The following is a 13,314-nucleotide window of genomic DNA, read 5'->3' on the forward strand; positions in this document are numbered from 1 at the left end:
TTAAGTCACTGCAGCTCTGTGGGTGAGCTTCACTTGGGGTGTAAAGTGAGGATATGATGTTTTACATGACAAGAACACGTGCGTGGAAGCGGGGTTGACTGTATTGGAGCGACAGATCAGATTCCTCTACAAGCACACGGCTTCATGCAGCTCGTTGCAGGAGCTTAGAGCTGGTCGGTGATGAGGGGAGATCCTTCTGCTGGAAGCAAGTCGTCGCTGTCCGTGCAGAAGTCGGGACCATGCCGGGAGTTTGCTGGTTGCTAATAATCCTGCTGAGCTGCACATCATCTGGCAGATGCAACGGTAAGTTAAAAACACAACATAAGAGTCTGCAAGTCATTGTAGGAGTTAGAATGACTATAGGAACAGTTATCAACTTTAGTTCAATTATCCCAAAGAACGCAATATTGTGTGGTACAAGTACAAGTCTTGTTTCATGTCTTGAATTATTGTTATTTAATATATTTATATGAAGTGTTCAACAAAGTGGAAAATTCAAGAAAAGCGGCAAAATATTATTAAGCAGCAAAGTTAAAGCAGTCTCTGCAAACACAGAGTTATGTTGGAGAAAACTGAACTTGACACACAACTTTGCGATGGCAAAGACGCAGCAACACTGGGTGACTCAACTGTGCCACTCGCTTTGCAAACTTGTATTTTCATCATGTCTGAGAGGTAAAAGTGCCTAGAACGGCTGATATCAAGCAGATTCCACTGTGGGCGTTTGGCTGCTGTGAAACAACCATTTCCATGGTGAGACAAAATTCAAGCTAAAATATCAAGAGGGATGGGTCTCTGAAGCTCTTCTGATTTGTTTATAGGATGTTTTGAAAATAACAAATGTACATTTAGCAATCAAGCATGAATGAAATGTACGACCACTGCTAGAAACTGAATCGACGCTTGATCTCTTTCACATTTTTCTCTTCAGAGCAACAGTTGGACGTGCAATGCACAACAGAAAGCTCCGAATTGTTTGTGCCTTGCCCAAACATGACTGTCGGACACACCAAAGCCAATGACACTGAGGTGGCATATAAGCTCTACAAGAACGAAAACCTGATTCAAGTGTGCCCCAAAAAAGAAAAACCGTGCAACCGAACCGATCCAGACATCCACCGAGAAAAAGACGAGATCGGGACACTTACTGGTTTCAGGCTTACGAAAAAAGCAAACCTGAACCAAGCGATCTACAGATGTGAGGGTACAGTTACTTACCCTCCTCCTATCATCAGCATCAACAGTACAGTCGTGATCCTTGAGGAAGGTGAATATGTCAGAGATGACATCAAAACTCATTTCAGGATTAAGTGTGCATGTTGTAGAATAAACCAAAAAGAAAAAAATTACTTTAACATATGGTTCTTTCAGGACAAGGATGCCCGCGCAAAACACCAGAATGTAAAACAGACAAACCAGAAGAGCCAAAAACAGGCATGTCTGTCTGGATCTGGATTGTGGTTGTTGTACTTCTTAGCACCTACAGCCTAGCAGCTACTATCACTGCCTTCATTATCTGGGTAAGTAATTCCTCAATGTCACCGTCCCAAGAAGAAAACTCAATCAATGATCGATTTTTGATTTTTTTTTTTTTGTCAGTGCAAAGTCAAAATATTTCTTTTTTTTTTCTTTTTCTATAGAACAAAGTAAAAAATAGTTTCTCCACAACTAACAATCCATTACAAATCTTTTGAACAGCTTAAATATGCATTTGTTAGTAAATGGTAATCATACATTAATTATTACCTAACCCATTCTAAATGTTAATTGGATATTAATGTTAGATAAACTTATTGTAATTCAGCATTATGTAACTAACATTATCAAATGTTTCTTAAGCAAATATTAAAAAGGAATTTAGAAACATTAAGCCTACAAATGAAGCATTTTTAAATGTAATTTAAGCATGCTGGTTGCAGTGTACAGATTGTGACAACAAAAAACTGATCACTGACAGAATCAAGAGAATATTTGATTTCCTGGTCGGCTGTAAAACATTCAGCTTTCTCTTCACTTCTTTTAGAAGATTTTAAAAGTTGCTGAAGTGAATATTCACAGTTGGAAATGTTTGGGGCAAACTGGAGGTTTGCGAATGTAACTTGCAGCCAGAATCCAAATTTGAACATCCCACTGAGTGACATTTTCACACCCAGACGGCGGCATGCTAAACTGCAGTTTTTTTTTTCTTTTCTTACATCAGTCATCTAAAATTAATGCTGCTAAGCATAAAGGTGTTTCTGCTTTGGTTTTTGCACATGTGAAAGCTGTACAAGCCCAGAGTTCAGGCAAAATAATTTCTTCAATATTTGACGTCAGCGTCTGTCTTCTGCAAAACGTGAGGCTGGCAGCGGCTTTTGTGTGACTGAACCAAATGATGAGCAGCATGTCAGATCTATACTGCATGGATCTAAATAGGCTGTGCACAAAGACGGTAGAAAATAAGTGATGACAACTCAATACACTATAAACAGAATCCTACTTAGAAACAGACGACTAAAAATAAGTAATTGCAACTTTAAATTATTTATAATTTTTAAAAACCATGTTATAGAAATACTTAAGAAATATGCCACTGGTTATTTAATGAATTATCTGATTGGTGGTAAATTTGTAAAACTTGACATTTATTTAACTTAGAGGAACATAAATCCTTGGTATTTATGTGCTTATGAGTATTTTATTATGAAACCACATTTCTGGTGCTTATGGCTGCGAGAATAAAATACAAATGAAAGGCTTTATCATGTAGCATTACCATATTTGAAAGTTAAGATGCTCAGCTCTAAAGCTGTAACCAAAAACAGTGTCAACAACACAAAAGGTTTATGAAACAAGGATCTCAGATATTTGTCAAATTGCCAGATATTTGTGATATAAAAATGTGATAGCAGAAGCATTTTTCATGAAAGAAAGCATTCAGGCCTGGCTGGAATAATCTGAAAGCCAAGCTAAAATTAAAAAATAAATAAATCCTGTCTGAATAGGGCTACAAGACATTAGGGAAAGATGGAATAATATGTGTGAAAGTCGCAAGAGCAATATGATCTACAAACAGACGAATGTAGATGTATTTTTGCTTTGCACTCATGGCAAACATACTCAGAGTGAAACATGGTGACAGGTATATAAAGGGTTTATTTTCCTCAGATAAAACTGGGTCAAGTTAAATAAAACTGTGAATTGTTCCAGATGTCAGTCAGTAACGAAAAAAGAATGGCTTCACCTGAAAAAAAATCTTTCCCCGAATGAGGTCTTGTATGTTTCTCGACTGAATTGCACAGGACGAATGTCACATTGACAATAAGAGTTTGGAAATGTTTGTTCATGTTCTCCTGCGTTTTAGAAGTCTGCCAACCAAAAAGGATTAAAACTGATTTACACATTTCTGAAACCGCAAAATGCCACAACTTGACTTCAAACCTTGATTATACCTGCTACTTCTTCTCTATGTCTAGATTTACAACTTCAAGTTCACTGAGTCTGTTGCTTTAAATGTCTTGCAGCACAAGATGAAGGATGCAGATTCCCAGAGCGACTACATAAACACCAAACCCAGACCTCCTGCCAAACGCAGGAAGAAAAGAGGACTCCACCATCCTATACCGAAACACTTCTGATGATTCTGGATCATTTTCCTCACCACTCCTTAATATACTTCTTATCTATAGGACTTACAATGAATATAACATAACTGTAATCAGTTTCTTTTGTTTAATTTTTCTGTGTGTTCATCTCTGGCAAAAGCAGCACTTCCTTTATGAGGGCGTCTGAAACAATGATGCGTATATTAAAGACAGTGTCAGGTTTTGCTCACTTCCTGTTTCGCTCACTGTAAAAGACAGATACGTTCTTGGGAACCCCTATCTTTGTGGTCGAAACAGAAGGTGGTGCCTCAGTGAGGGTACTCAACCACATTTAAAGAGTTCTCTCGAGTTTGTAAATCAGTGCAACACCTTGTGGATCAACACTGACCACAACTTAAATAAATACAGTTTGACAAGCTGCAACGCCTCTTCTGCAAACACGCTCTCGTTCATTTTCTGAGAATCAACACAAAGACCGAACTGAGGTCGATGACTCGCTTAAACACAAGGAGCTGCAGATTGAAAATAACAAGCTGCACCATTTCCTGTCTCCCTACATTTACGTTTTTTTTTTTTTTTTTCTCTTTGGTTGTTGGTACTTTCTGCAGACGTCGGAGCTTCAAAGGCGCGCCACCTTTACCGTGCTCACCTTGCAGTTTCTGTGCAAGCACTCACGCTGGTTTTATTGGTTTCACTTAGTAGCAAGCTTCTTTTCACAGTCACCGCAAGAACTGACGGAATTAGCATAATGTTTCTGTGAAGCCTTCAAACTGAATGGGGAGGTAAGAAGATGACTAAAAACACATACATTATTTGTCATTTGCCAATTATTGGCCATTTTTTTTCCAGAATGACTGAATAAGCAACTCTCAGAAGCAAAGATCATCTCAGGTATTTGCTTATGAAGCTGTTTGAAATCTTAAAAATAGAATAGCTTTTTATTATAACAAAAACTGCATTTCAAAGGAATAGCTCAGTCCTTTCGTACCGACCAGAACAGAAAATACATTCAAAGCCCTTCATTTTTAAAATCTTTATTAATATTATTTATACACAAACAATTTTGATAAACAATTAATTTGTACAATAATGTAGAGAGTCCTGTTTCGTGTGTTTAGGATTCTGCATGTCCTACTCGTGGTTGTATTTCTGATGCGTGTTCTGGAAAAATGAGTCGTCGCATCTCATCTATCATCTCCTCCTCGGATAAAGATTGTAGAAGTTGCTCTGTTACCTTCAGATGAAGAACACAAATTTAAGTTTTGCTTCGTCTAATAACAGCCGCTGTTTCAACATACATCAACCTGATCGCATGTTATCATTCCAGGATGACGTTAACAGATGTTGCCTATAGATTTTTAAACCGTACGAATTTACATCATACTGAAAGCAATGTTCATTCAGTACATCTAATAAATTGTTAAAGCATGGCTGCGTATAAAAGAAATTAAGTAACCAAACTGTTACTGAGAGACACCGGGGAAGATTTATGGGTAAAATAAGACAAAAGTCTCACCAAGACAGGAGTGTATCCCAAAATCTTCAGATGACGGATCTGGACAGCGAGGGGTCCACGGGGGTGTAACGTACCAAAGCAAAAACTTGAGTTTGGAGTATATATAACAGCAAGTCTAGAACATGACAAAAAGACATGTCAGCTTTAACAAAAACAAAATAATTACATTTGGATACCGAGGTCTGGCTATCTTGGAGGGAGAAAACAAAAAATCAAGAAACTTCTTCAGCACAATTACTTACATTTTGCATGATCTTTATGCAACAATTCTTGGGTGTTTTAAAACCCTTTCTAAGTAGTTTCCCTAGATTAATCCTATTAGTGTGTTTCCTTTGATTATTCCCTTTTTCTTTTATTTTGGTTAGAGTTTTATGTCTAGTTTTGCTTGTTCCAAGCAGGATTTTTAATTTGTTGAAGTTTTTGCTTTTTAATGAATCAGAAAACATTTCAGCAGTCATCTGAAAGTCTTTCCTGAGATTTTATTGTTGATTTTATTAATGCTTGTATTCTTATATAAAGTTAAATTATAAATAAGGCTTGAAATAAACTCATGTTCACAAGTGCTAAAAAAGCTTTATGACCCAAATATTCATACCAATATGATCCGACAAAAAACTACATTTGTATCTTCTACTGTGTTTACCCAAGTATTTATGGAAATATGCAACATATTGCCATAAAATGGAAATCTATTTGGACATTTAATTGTCTAAGGCGTCTAACTTCACATGTTTGGACTTTGTTGCCGTAAACCGTTATGAGAGCAGCAGTTGCGCGTGAGAAATCACAGCGAATATCATTACCTGGAAACATCCTCATTACCTGCTTTCATAGCAAACCTTACCAAATATGACATAAGCATTTACCAAAAAAAAGGAAAAACCTATCACAGACTGCAGATTTGCAAAAAAGCTGGGCTTATTGTGAGACCAACCAGTCTACTGCTGCCATTTCCTTACCTTTGACTGCTCTCTGCTGGGGAAATGCTACTCGTTTCCGACACACGCGGCTGGCTTGGAAGAGGTTTGGTTACAACACCATCTGAAAGCGCAAACATAAAAACGCGTGTGTTGAACCAGTTCGTGCACACCAACGTCTTTCCGCCAAGACCAGATCTTTACCTATGATGTAGAAGTTCTCTACCACCAACATTTCCTGCAGAGATGCATTCGCCTGATCTGCCACCACACGCTGCAGGCTCTTTGAGAGGAGCGGGTTAACCAACTGGTAGGGAGTGGGATTCCCCAGGACGGACAGGGGGACAATCAAGGGCTGAGGAAGAGGAGGACAGTCCAGACGGAGACATATGTCCACTCTCTGAAACATTTTCTCCTTGCTCTTTGTGAAACTTGAAGCTGAGAAGAAAATAGTTTAATTTGGAAATGCAAAATCAAACACGCAAATGAAATACAGCCTCACTTATCAGACAATGGGTTGATTGTCCTTACATGCTAGCTGCTCCAGCGTGCTGCTACTCAGGAGCTGCTCCAGGAGAGCAGATGGGAAGTGATTCATCCCACACAGGTAGTAGGCACTCTTTAGCAACTCCAGGCCAGACATTTTGGGCAGATAGGAGATGAGAGCATGGCTGAGACTATCAAGAAACCTAAAGATATGAAAAACAGCAACCATCTTCATTTTATGAAAAACTAAACGGAACAAAATAGGTAATTTATGCGACTGTTTTGCCAGAGCAGCTTGAACTGGGTGCAGCTCATCCTGGGATTATTGAACTGTGCTCTACATGCACAATTTAATAAAATATTAATTATTATATTGGAGAAAATTCTAATTACAACATGCAGAGCCGCATAGCCTTTTTCCTCAATGGTAAGAGCTTGGTGACTGCTGTGAGTGTGTACATTACATTTATAGACATTTTAACCTCAAGGATTTTTTTGTTTTGACAATATGAACAGAAGTTAATGTCCAAAACAATAAAACTATTAAAATATACTTCTTAAAACCCTGGTTTTGTTTCCAGAATAACTGTAGTGGCCAGGTAGTGATCCAGGTACAAGACACCAGAGGAACAAATCTGCACCTTCTCCTAATTCATCACATCTTGGACTTCTCTCTGAACATTAAACTGGTAATTAGTCTACACCTGAACTTAAAACTCAGACAATTCGCATTGCTAAGGAACGGTTGGTGACTTACGCCTGTCTTTGATGCCGCAGATCGTAGTTAAGCGAGGAGTAAACCTTTATGACAGACAGGAGGTCTTTCAGGTTGAGCGCTTCAGGGTTGGCAATAACTTTTTCAGTGTAAAGCTCCATTAAGGAGGCAGGACAGAAGTGACGGTCCTTAAATACAGACAGGAAGAAGACCAGCTGAAAAAAAGAGGGTATATTATTATGCAACTGAATATGATTGGCAATATATATATATATATTTTCCACAAATGTCAACAAATAAAGATTAGAATGTAAATGTCTCTTCCAGCACCTGTTTATTGGTCCACATGTCAAATGTGGAGGCAACATAATCGGAAATGCTAGTAAACAGGTCTGTGTCTCTGTAGAGAAGGTCCTTATAGGACTGCAGTATGTTGTACAGTATGTTGAAAGGAATATTATGAAGGTTGTCTATCAGAAAACACAAAAATAGAAAGAAAATACACATTAAGTATCAGTGAATATATCTCCTACATATCTTTTCAGTTTGTCAACAGTTCAAGTGATTCACAAGTCTTTCCTTGTGGTTAAGGTGTCACCTTTGATTTTATCACTACAAAATTTCAGCAGTGGTTTGGAGTGGAACCCCATAATGTCCATGGTGAAGATCATGTGTTGGGCATTGGGGAGGCTGAACTGGTCAGTCATTGACAAAGCCTTTCTCTGAAACACATGAGGTACAGAAAATCTGACCAGGCAGAAAATAACACATACAGTGCTTCACAAAACAGTCGGTTTTGAAATTTTTCAACATTTTGCCTGGAAAACGATAGTGAAATTAAAGCTGCAAACATATTCACTTAATATCACTATTGTAAATTCAGTCTGTGAAAATCACTGATGATTTATCTAAATTAATATGCTGGAATTAATATAATATGCTGTAAAGTGGATAAATGTAAAAACAAAATTTCAACAAGAAAGAATAGATTTGCATGGTGCTGTACATTCATTTATTTATCAATTCAATAAACAATTAAGAGAATTAAGAAAAAAATCATAAAACCTAAAGTGGTGAAGACTCAAACTTACCTCTAGTTTCTGTTTGAGCTCTATTGGAGCATCTCTTCCCAGGAGTCGCATCATGGTCTGGAGAGCCAAAACATTTTGAATCTCAGGAAGACGGGCCTCAACAACCAGCCTGAAGTACAACAAAACTCTGTAAAATAAGCTTAAAAATCAACTGACTTTACCTAATACTTGAATTAAAATATCAAGTGTCACCTCATGCCTTCCTTTAAAGCATCCACATTCTGACAAGCCTTCATTCGCTCCAGAACAGAGGCCAACATGGACAGCGTTTTCTCGTCAAAGTCATTCAGTCTCTCCTGTTTGTGAATAAAACAAATTAGGGTCAACATGGAATCAAAAGAGGGTCTTTAAATCGAAGAAGACAATCTCCAACTGCTCACCTGGCAAGTTCGAAGGAAGGTCTGGATTACGTGGCTGCGCTGAGCCACCCCCAAGTTGACCATACTCAAAAGGGAGTAGGCAACGTCCTTGTTACTCATGTACTGGGCAGACCTCGTCGCCCTTTGCAGAAGATTTTCAAATTCAGGATGCTCAAACATCAGCTGCAACTCGTAGCGCCGCTGTTCGTCCGACAGCTTCTTTGTGGAGAACCACATGCGGCTGAGGCAGTCGCTGACTTGTCGATTTGTGGGCGCGTACTTGGATGTGAGGTCTAACACGTCTGACGGGGAGTTGCAGCGATTCAGGAGTTCTTGGAAAGGGGAAATCCTCCATCTCTGCTCTGAGGAGGTCTTGTGGAGTTCATCAGTCGAAAGTGAATTCTCTGTAGTGATACTGTTGCTGCCTTTTAGATCTTCACTGTCCTTCTCGCCACAGGAATAGAACCTCGTGGTACTAAGACTCCCAGAAAGGCGGCTTTGGTTCATCCTTCCGCCCCAGAAACCTGTAAATCCATTTCTAGATAAAGAGGAATCTTTAATTGATGCCAGCACTGGGAAACTAGACCGTTTCCATGGAAACCTGTGGCAGCAAAGGCGCAGTGACCATTTGATGATGTCACTTGTCACCCATATAGTCATATTGTGTAATTAGACTGAGTTTAATTACCTAAACATCTAAATAAGACAGTTTTTTTGTTTCTCGTTTGAAATAATATACAGGTTGATATGCTGACACGTAAAGAGGCAACACGTCACAATTTTCCTATGTTAGTCAGTAACACTCTAAAATAGAAACCAGGCACAAGAAATGATCTGTTAGTAGGAAAGACCAAAGTATTCGGGAAACAAGGTCAAAATGCTTCCCTCCAGTTATGAAATGACAAGCTAGCCCTCGTTAGCTTCCCCCCTTTTCAACGGAACACAACCGCATACAAAGCAAACAATGTTCTGTCGGCGTTGCACGTGTCACTCCATAAAGAGTCGAAAAGAAATATTCATTTAGTGACGGTGAATAACGCTACAAAATGAGATAAATATTGCCTAACTCGTGTTAGCGTTCATTCCCATGTGTAGGTTGAAGTCGCGTGCGCTGCAGTATTGTGTCCCCCTAGCAACGTCGACCTCGCTTCTTCTTCTTCTGAAATTCTTTTTAAAAAAACGAAAAATCTTCTCTGTACGTCAATCTAGTACGTGAAATAATAAATCCTAAAAAACAATATATGCTGATATTAGAAACTATGTCTACTTTCACGTGTTGAAATCTGAAACTCTTTTTTACAAATATATTTTAAGAATTTAGGAGAAATGTTTCTACACGGATTCAAATATACGCAACAACTCATCTCGGTTGCCGAGCAACGGACGCCTTCTGTTTTCAATGGTTAAGATGTGACAGTACGTTGTGAAATGGCGAAATTTGTGCTCGCTGGTAATCCTTCATCTCATTTTATTTTACGTTTTACAATGCATTTTTCATGATAATAGTTACATGAAGGACGTATCAAAAATGTTCAACTGCTACAGGTAAGGCGGACTGTCCTCTGTATGCCGAAGCGGAGCGGTTAGCAGACACTCTCCAGCGAACCCTTCCGAGATTCAGGGTCCATAAGATCCCCGTCCTGCCATCAGAGTGGGAGGTGGTTATGCCTCTACCATTTTACAAGGTTTTAATGTGATCTGTAGCGCCTTTCTTGTAATAAATGAAAAGAGAGAACTATGCTATCCATTACGGAAGCCTACAGGCGACATTTTCTGGAGCACATATTTGACTTTTGGAGATTTGTTCCCCAAAAAACTCAAAAACAGTCCCAACTATTATTTATACTGTTCCCCCACCCCCACACCATTTCTTAAAAGTAGTCTTAATATACATTCATATTCTGCCAAATATTTGTAATCATAATCTCAGTTATGTTTTTATACTTTCATCTCGGTGTGAATCTGCTTCGGTTTGACTGTCAATTTCCAGATTTCCAGAGACAATAATGTTATTTCTAATCTAATCCACCATTCTTGTGTTTTATTTACTCTTGCTCATCCTTCCCTATTTGTCTCTACACTTCCGCTGTTACTCTTCTCACAGAAATGGCTTGAAATCACATGCAATAAAAATGGCTGGAAACACGAGGAAAGTCCCATCATTTGGAGGGAGCTGGTGGAACAAGGGGGCAAAGGGATGCTGTTGGGTGGTTACAATGACTTTGTGGACCATTGCAAGGTAGAAACGGACATGTTCTCTGGTGAAACATACAAATCACCTATTAACTTTTCTACTACTGTTACTATTTTATTAACTATATTAAATCTCCTTCCGAGACTTGACCCCTTGGGCCTTGAGTTTGACACCTGTGTTTTAAAGGGTCGTTTCAAACTCCGTGGATATGTTAAGAATTAATCTTCGGATTAAATCAATTGTTGATTGTTGTTGCTTAGGTCTACTACGGCGTCACGTCAAAAATACCCGAAGATGAGCTGGAGAGAATTGTAGCAGAGAACCTTGAAACACAACTTAGCCTTCTTGCTGAAGAACAGCATCGCCTGAGTCTAATTCGTCCCTGTAACGTGTGGATCACAGGGTGAGTCAGGATGAATGTTTCAAATGGAAATACCCCTTCAATCTGTTTGCCTTAATATTTCTTCTGTCTTGTTTTCTTGCAGCGCTCTCTGCTTAACATCCCAAATCTTGATCCCCTTCCTTCTGTCCAATGAGACGTTCCCGGACGCTCAAACGGTCGCTATCCATCTGCTGCACCTGAGCGGAGACGAGGAAGAAATGCAGATGCTCAAGATGGACATCGAGGATTTGGCACTCCGTCTGCTCTACCGGGTACGTCGCCTCGACGCAATTTTGTCGCGCAGATTTAAAAATGTAATCCGACACAGTGACTTCACAGGTGACGGTGCACACAGATCTGGGACAGGCTTTCCATGAAGCACACGTCATCATCCTGCTGGACGATTTCAATGATTTCAGTGTTGATTCAGATTCAGAGGAACAGAGCGACAAGGCCAGGAAGCAGAAAGTTAAAGACGTATCTGAGCGCTACAGAGAGTACGGGCGCCTCATTGACGAACGCGCCAACAAAGAGGTGAAGGTGATGGTGGCCGGGGTGTCTTTCATCAACATGAGATGCTCGCTGCTCATGGAGAACGCTCCTTCCATCAACAGCCACCAGTTTATTGCCATCGCAACCCAGCTGGTGAATGAAGTCAGAGTCGTGCTCGCAAAGAAGTTGTGCGTGATGCCTTCAGGTGTCGACTCTACTTCTTCTGCATAAAAAAGAAAAGTAACAAGAAACAAATTATCTTAATTTGATCTTCCTCTGCTTTAGATATCGCGGATGTCATTGTGTGGGGGAACATCAGCGGCAATTTCATCATCGACCTGCGGTGGGCGGAAGTTTTCAACTATCCAGGGGCGGTCAGGGTACCGCCAAACTTTTCCCAGCCAGTCCTCGGGGTTTTATTCGACAGGTTTGACAAGATTCCAGCGAGTTTTGCAACAATCCGTTTTCTTTTTAATGTAGGATCATTAAATACAGTGTAAAAGAAAAGTTGAGTGGAAGGAAAAAGTGCAGTGGCTGCTTTATTGACCTTGATTGGCCATCAAATGTGCCATTGGGAAAAAAGTGAATAAGGCCTGTATTAGCTGTACTGAATAATTATCTAAATTATAAGAAATCATAGAGAAATGAATTAACATTTCTTTGATTCCACCCCATTAAGAGTGTGCATCTGCCAGCTATCGGCTGAAAATCAGCCTGTGCAAACAATGTCAGCACAATCCGCCTGCCTTACAATATGGCCGAAATGATCGCATGCATAATGTGCAACGAAGCAAAACAATAACTAAAAGCCTCCTTTTGTTCCAGAAAATGGATAGAAAAAGAATTTAAGCCACTGGTCCATCAGCAGCGGGAGGCCTTGTTTTCAAACACCAGCCGGGGAGCCGCAATATCAGCCACTAACGGGATCCTGGAAGTGCTGCAGACTTGGCACGGAGTGTCTGGTCCAGATGCGTTTTTTTCACTCGGTATAGCTTCCTCAGGTTAGGACTCGGGCGCACAGATTTACGCAGCAGGAGGAAAGTGAAACGTGCGTTGATATGAATACCGTTGCAACTTTCTGTACTTAGACTTCTACGATCTCCCAGAAGGCATCATCATCTCAGCTCCAGCTACATGTACGAACGGCAAATGGTCTCTTCTGGAGGATGTGAATATTAATGAAAAGATGTTGGAGGAACTCCAGCTCTGTGCAGATGAACTGCTGAAGGTTTGGCAAACACAAAAAAAATTGACCTACTGTTGACTCAATATTGTTTAAAACTGCATTGAGGCTCTCTTTTATGTTGTTTTTTTTGACGATCTGAAACATGTTTTTACATACAGTCCCAACTTAACAGTGTTTTCTTTCTGTTTTCCAGGAAAAGGAAATGCAATTTGAAGATCCTGAATGAAAGATGCGAAAACAAATAAAATGTTTGGTCAATTCCTTCTCGTTCGGTTTCAGTTTGTCCTTGTCTTCTTCTACCGTCACAAAAGTGAAGGTTAAAGTTTTCCTTTTGCCACGTTCAACGTCAAATCGGTTCTGCTTTGCAAAGACGATCTGCAACAGATTTGTTC

General features: G+C 39.6%; 3 protein-coding genes across 6 annotated transcripts; 2 read left to right on the forward strand and 1 right to left on the reverse strand.

Moving 5' to 3' along the window:
• Nucleotides 1–4,065, forward strand: LOC129379067 (uncharacterized). The gene is made up of 4 exons (XM_055059639.1): nucleotides 1–303; nucleotides 932–1,267; nucleotides 1,372–1,520; nucleotides 3,504–4,065. Exons 1-4 carry the CDS (start codon nucleotides 240–242, stop codon nucleotides 3,615–3,617), a joined length of 663 nt encoding a protein of 220 aa, XP_054915614.1. The 5' UTR covers nucleotides 1–239; the 3' UTR covers nucleotides 3,618–4,065.
• A 571-nt stretch (nucleotides 4,066–4,636) lies between these two features.
• On the reverse strand, nucleotides 4,637–9,784 carry fastkd2 (FAST kinase domains 2). Of its 2 annotated transcripts, XM_055059504.1 has the most exons (12): nucleotides 9,736–9,751; nucleotides 8,690–9,206; nucleotides 8,502–8,605; nucleotides 8,310–8,418; nucleotides 7,817–7,940; nucleotides 7,549–7,688; nucleotides 7,261–7,433; nucleotides 6,549–6,706; nucleotides 6,222–6,455; nucleotides 6,060–6,141; nucleotides 5,101–5,215; nucleotides 4,637–4,818 (listed from the first exon to the last, which is right to left on the reverse strand). In XM_055059504.1, exons 2-12 carry the CDS (start codon nucleotides 9,173–9,175, stop codon nucleotides 4,699–4,701), a joined length of 1,845 nt encoding a protein of 614 aa, XP_054915479.1. In that variant the 5' UTR covers nucleotides 9,176–9,206; nucleotides 9,736–9,751; the 3' UTR covers nucleotides 4,637–4,698. The 2 variants fall into 2 exon arrangements, with proteins under 2 accessions (XP_054915479.1, XP_054915478.1); XM_055059503.1 differs by having other exon boundaries at nucleotides 8,690–9,784.
• A 249-nt stretch (nucleotides 9,785–10,033) lies between these two features.
• Nucleotides 10,034–13,183, forward strand: mdh1b (malate dehydrogenase 1B, NAD (soluble)). Of its 3 annotated transcripts, XM_055059627.1 has the most exons (10): nucleotides 10,034–10,118; nucleotides 10,214–10,326; nucleotides 10,773–10,907; nucleotides 11,123–11,265; nucleotides 11,348–11,516; nucleotides 11,584–11,941; nucleotides 12,022–12,163; nucleotides 12,562–12,737; nucleotides 12,825–12,964; nucleotides 13,116–13,183. In XM_055059627.1, exons 1-10 carry the CDS (start codon nucleotides 10,097–10,099, stop codon nucleotides 13,146–13,148), a joined length of 1,431 nt encoding a protein of 476 aa, XP_054915602.1. In that variant the 5' UTR covers nucleotides 10,034–10,096; the 3' UTR covers nucleotides 13,149–13,183. The 3 variants fall into 3 exon arrangements, with proteins under 3 accessions (XP_054915602.1, XP_054915603.1, XP_054915604.1); XM_055059628.1 differs by lacking the exon at nucleotides 10,214–10,326 and having other exon boundaries at nucleotides 10,037–10,118; XM_055059629.1 differs by lacking the exons at nucleotides 10,034–10,118; nucleotides 10,214–10,326 and adding an exon at nucleotides 10,124–10,213.
• The last annotated feature ends 131 nt before the right edge of the window (nucleotides 13,184–13,314 follow it).

This window comes from Poeciliopsis prolifica, unplaced genomic scaffold (assembly GCF_027474105.1).
Source record: "Poeciliopsis prolifica strain line A6 unplaced genomic scaffold, Auburn_PproV2 SCAFFOLD055, whole genome shotgun sequence".
NCBI lineage: Eukaryota > Metazoa > Chordata > Actinopteri > Cyprinodontiformes > Poeciliidae > Poeciliopsis > Poeciliopsis prolifica.

Bases quoted from the DNA above. Each gene is read 5' to 3' on its own strand.
- fastkd2 (XM_055059503.1), bottom strand. From the start codon at position 9,328: ATGACTATATGGGTGACAAGTGACATCATCAAATGGTCACTGCGCCTT. The intron at 8,419-8,501 runs GTGACACTTGAT...GTTGTACTTCAG, and splicing joins GCTTTAAAGGAAGGCATGAG to GCTGGTTGTTGAGGCCCGTC. The intron at 6,142-6,221 runs GTAAAGATCTGG...TTGCGCTTTCAG, and splicing joins AGAGAACTTCTACATCATAG to ATGGTGTTGTAACCAAACCT.
- LOC129379067 (XM_055059639.1), top strand. From the start codon at position 240: ATGCCGGGAGTTTGCTGGTTGCTAATAATCCTGCTGAGCTGCACATCA. The intron at 304-931 runs GTAAGTTAAAAA...TTTTCTCTTCAG, and splicing joins ATCATCTGGCAGATGCAACG to AGCAACAGTTGGACGTGCAA. The intron at 1,268-1,371 runs GTGAATATGTCA...TGGTTCTTTCAG, and splicing joins AGTCGTGATCCTTGAGGAAG to GACAAGGATGCCCGCGCAAA.
- mdh1b (XM_055059627.1), top strand. From the start codon at position 10,097: ATGGCGAAATTTGTGCTCGCTG. The intron at 12,164-12,561 runs GTTTGACAAGAT...CTTTTGTTCCAG, and splicing joins CTCGGGGTTTTATTCGACAG to AAAATGGATAGAAAAAGAAT. The intron at 12,965-13,115 runs GTTTGGCAAACA...TCTGTTTTCCAG, and splicing joins GTGCAGATGAACTGCTGAAG to GAAAAGGAAATGCAATTTGA.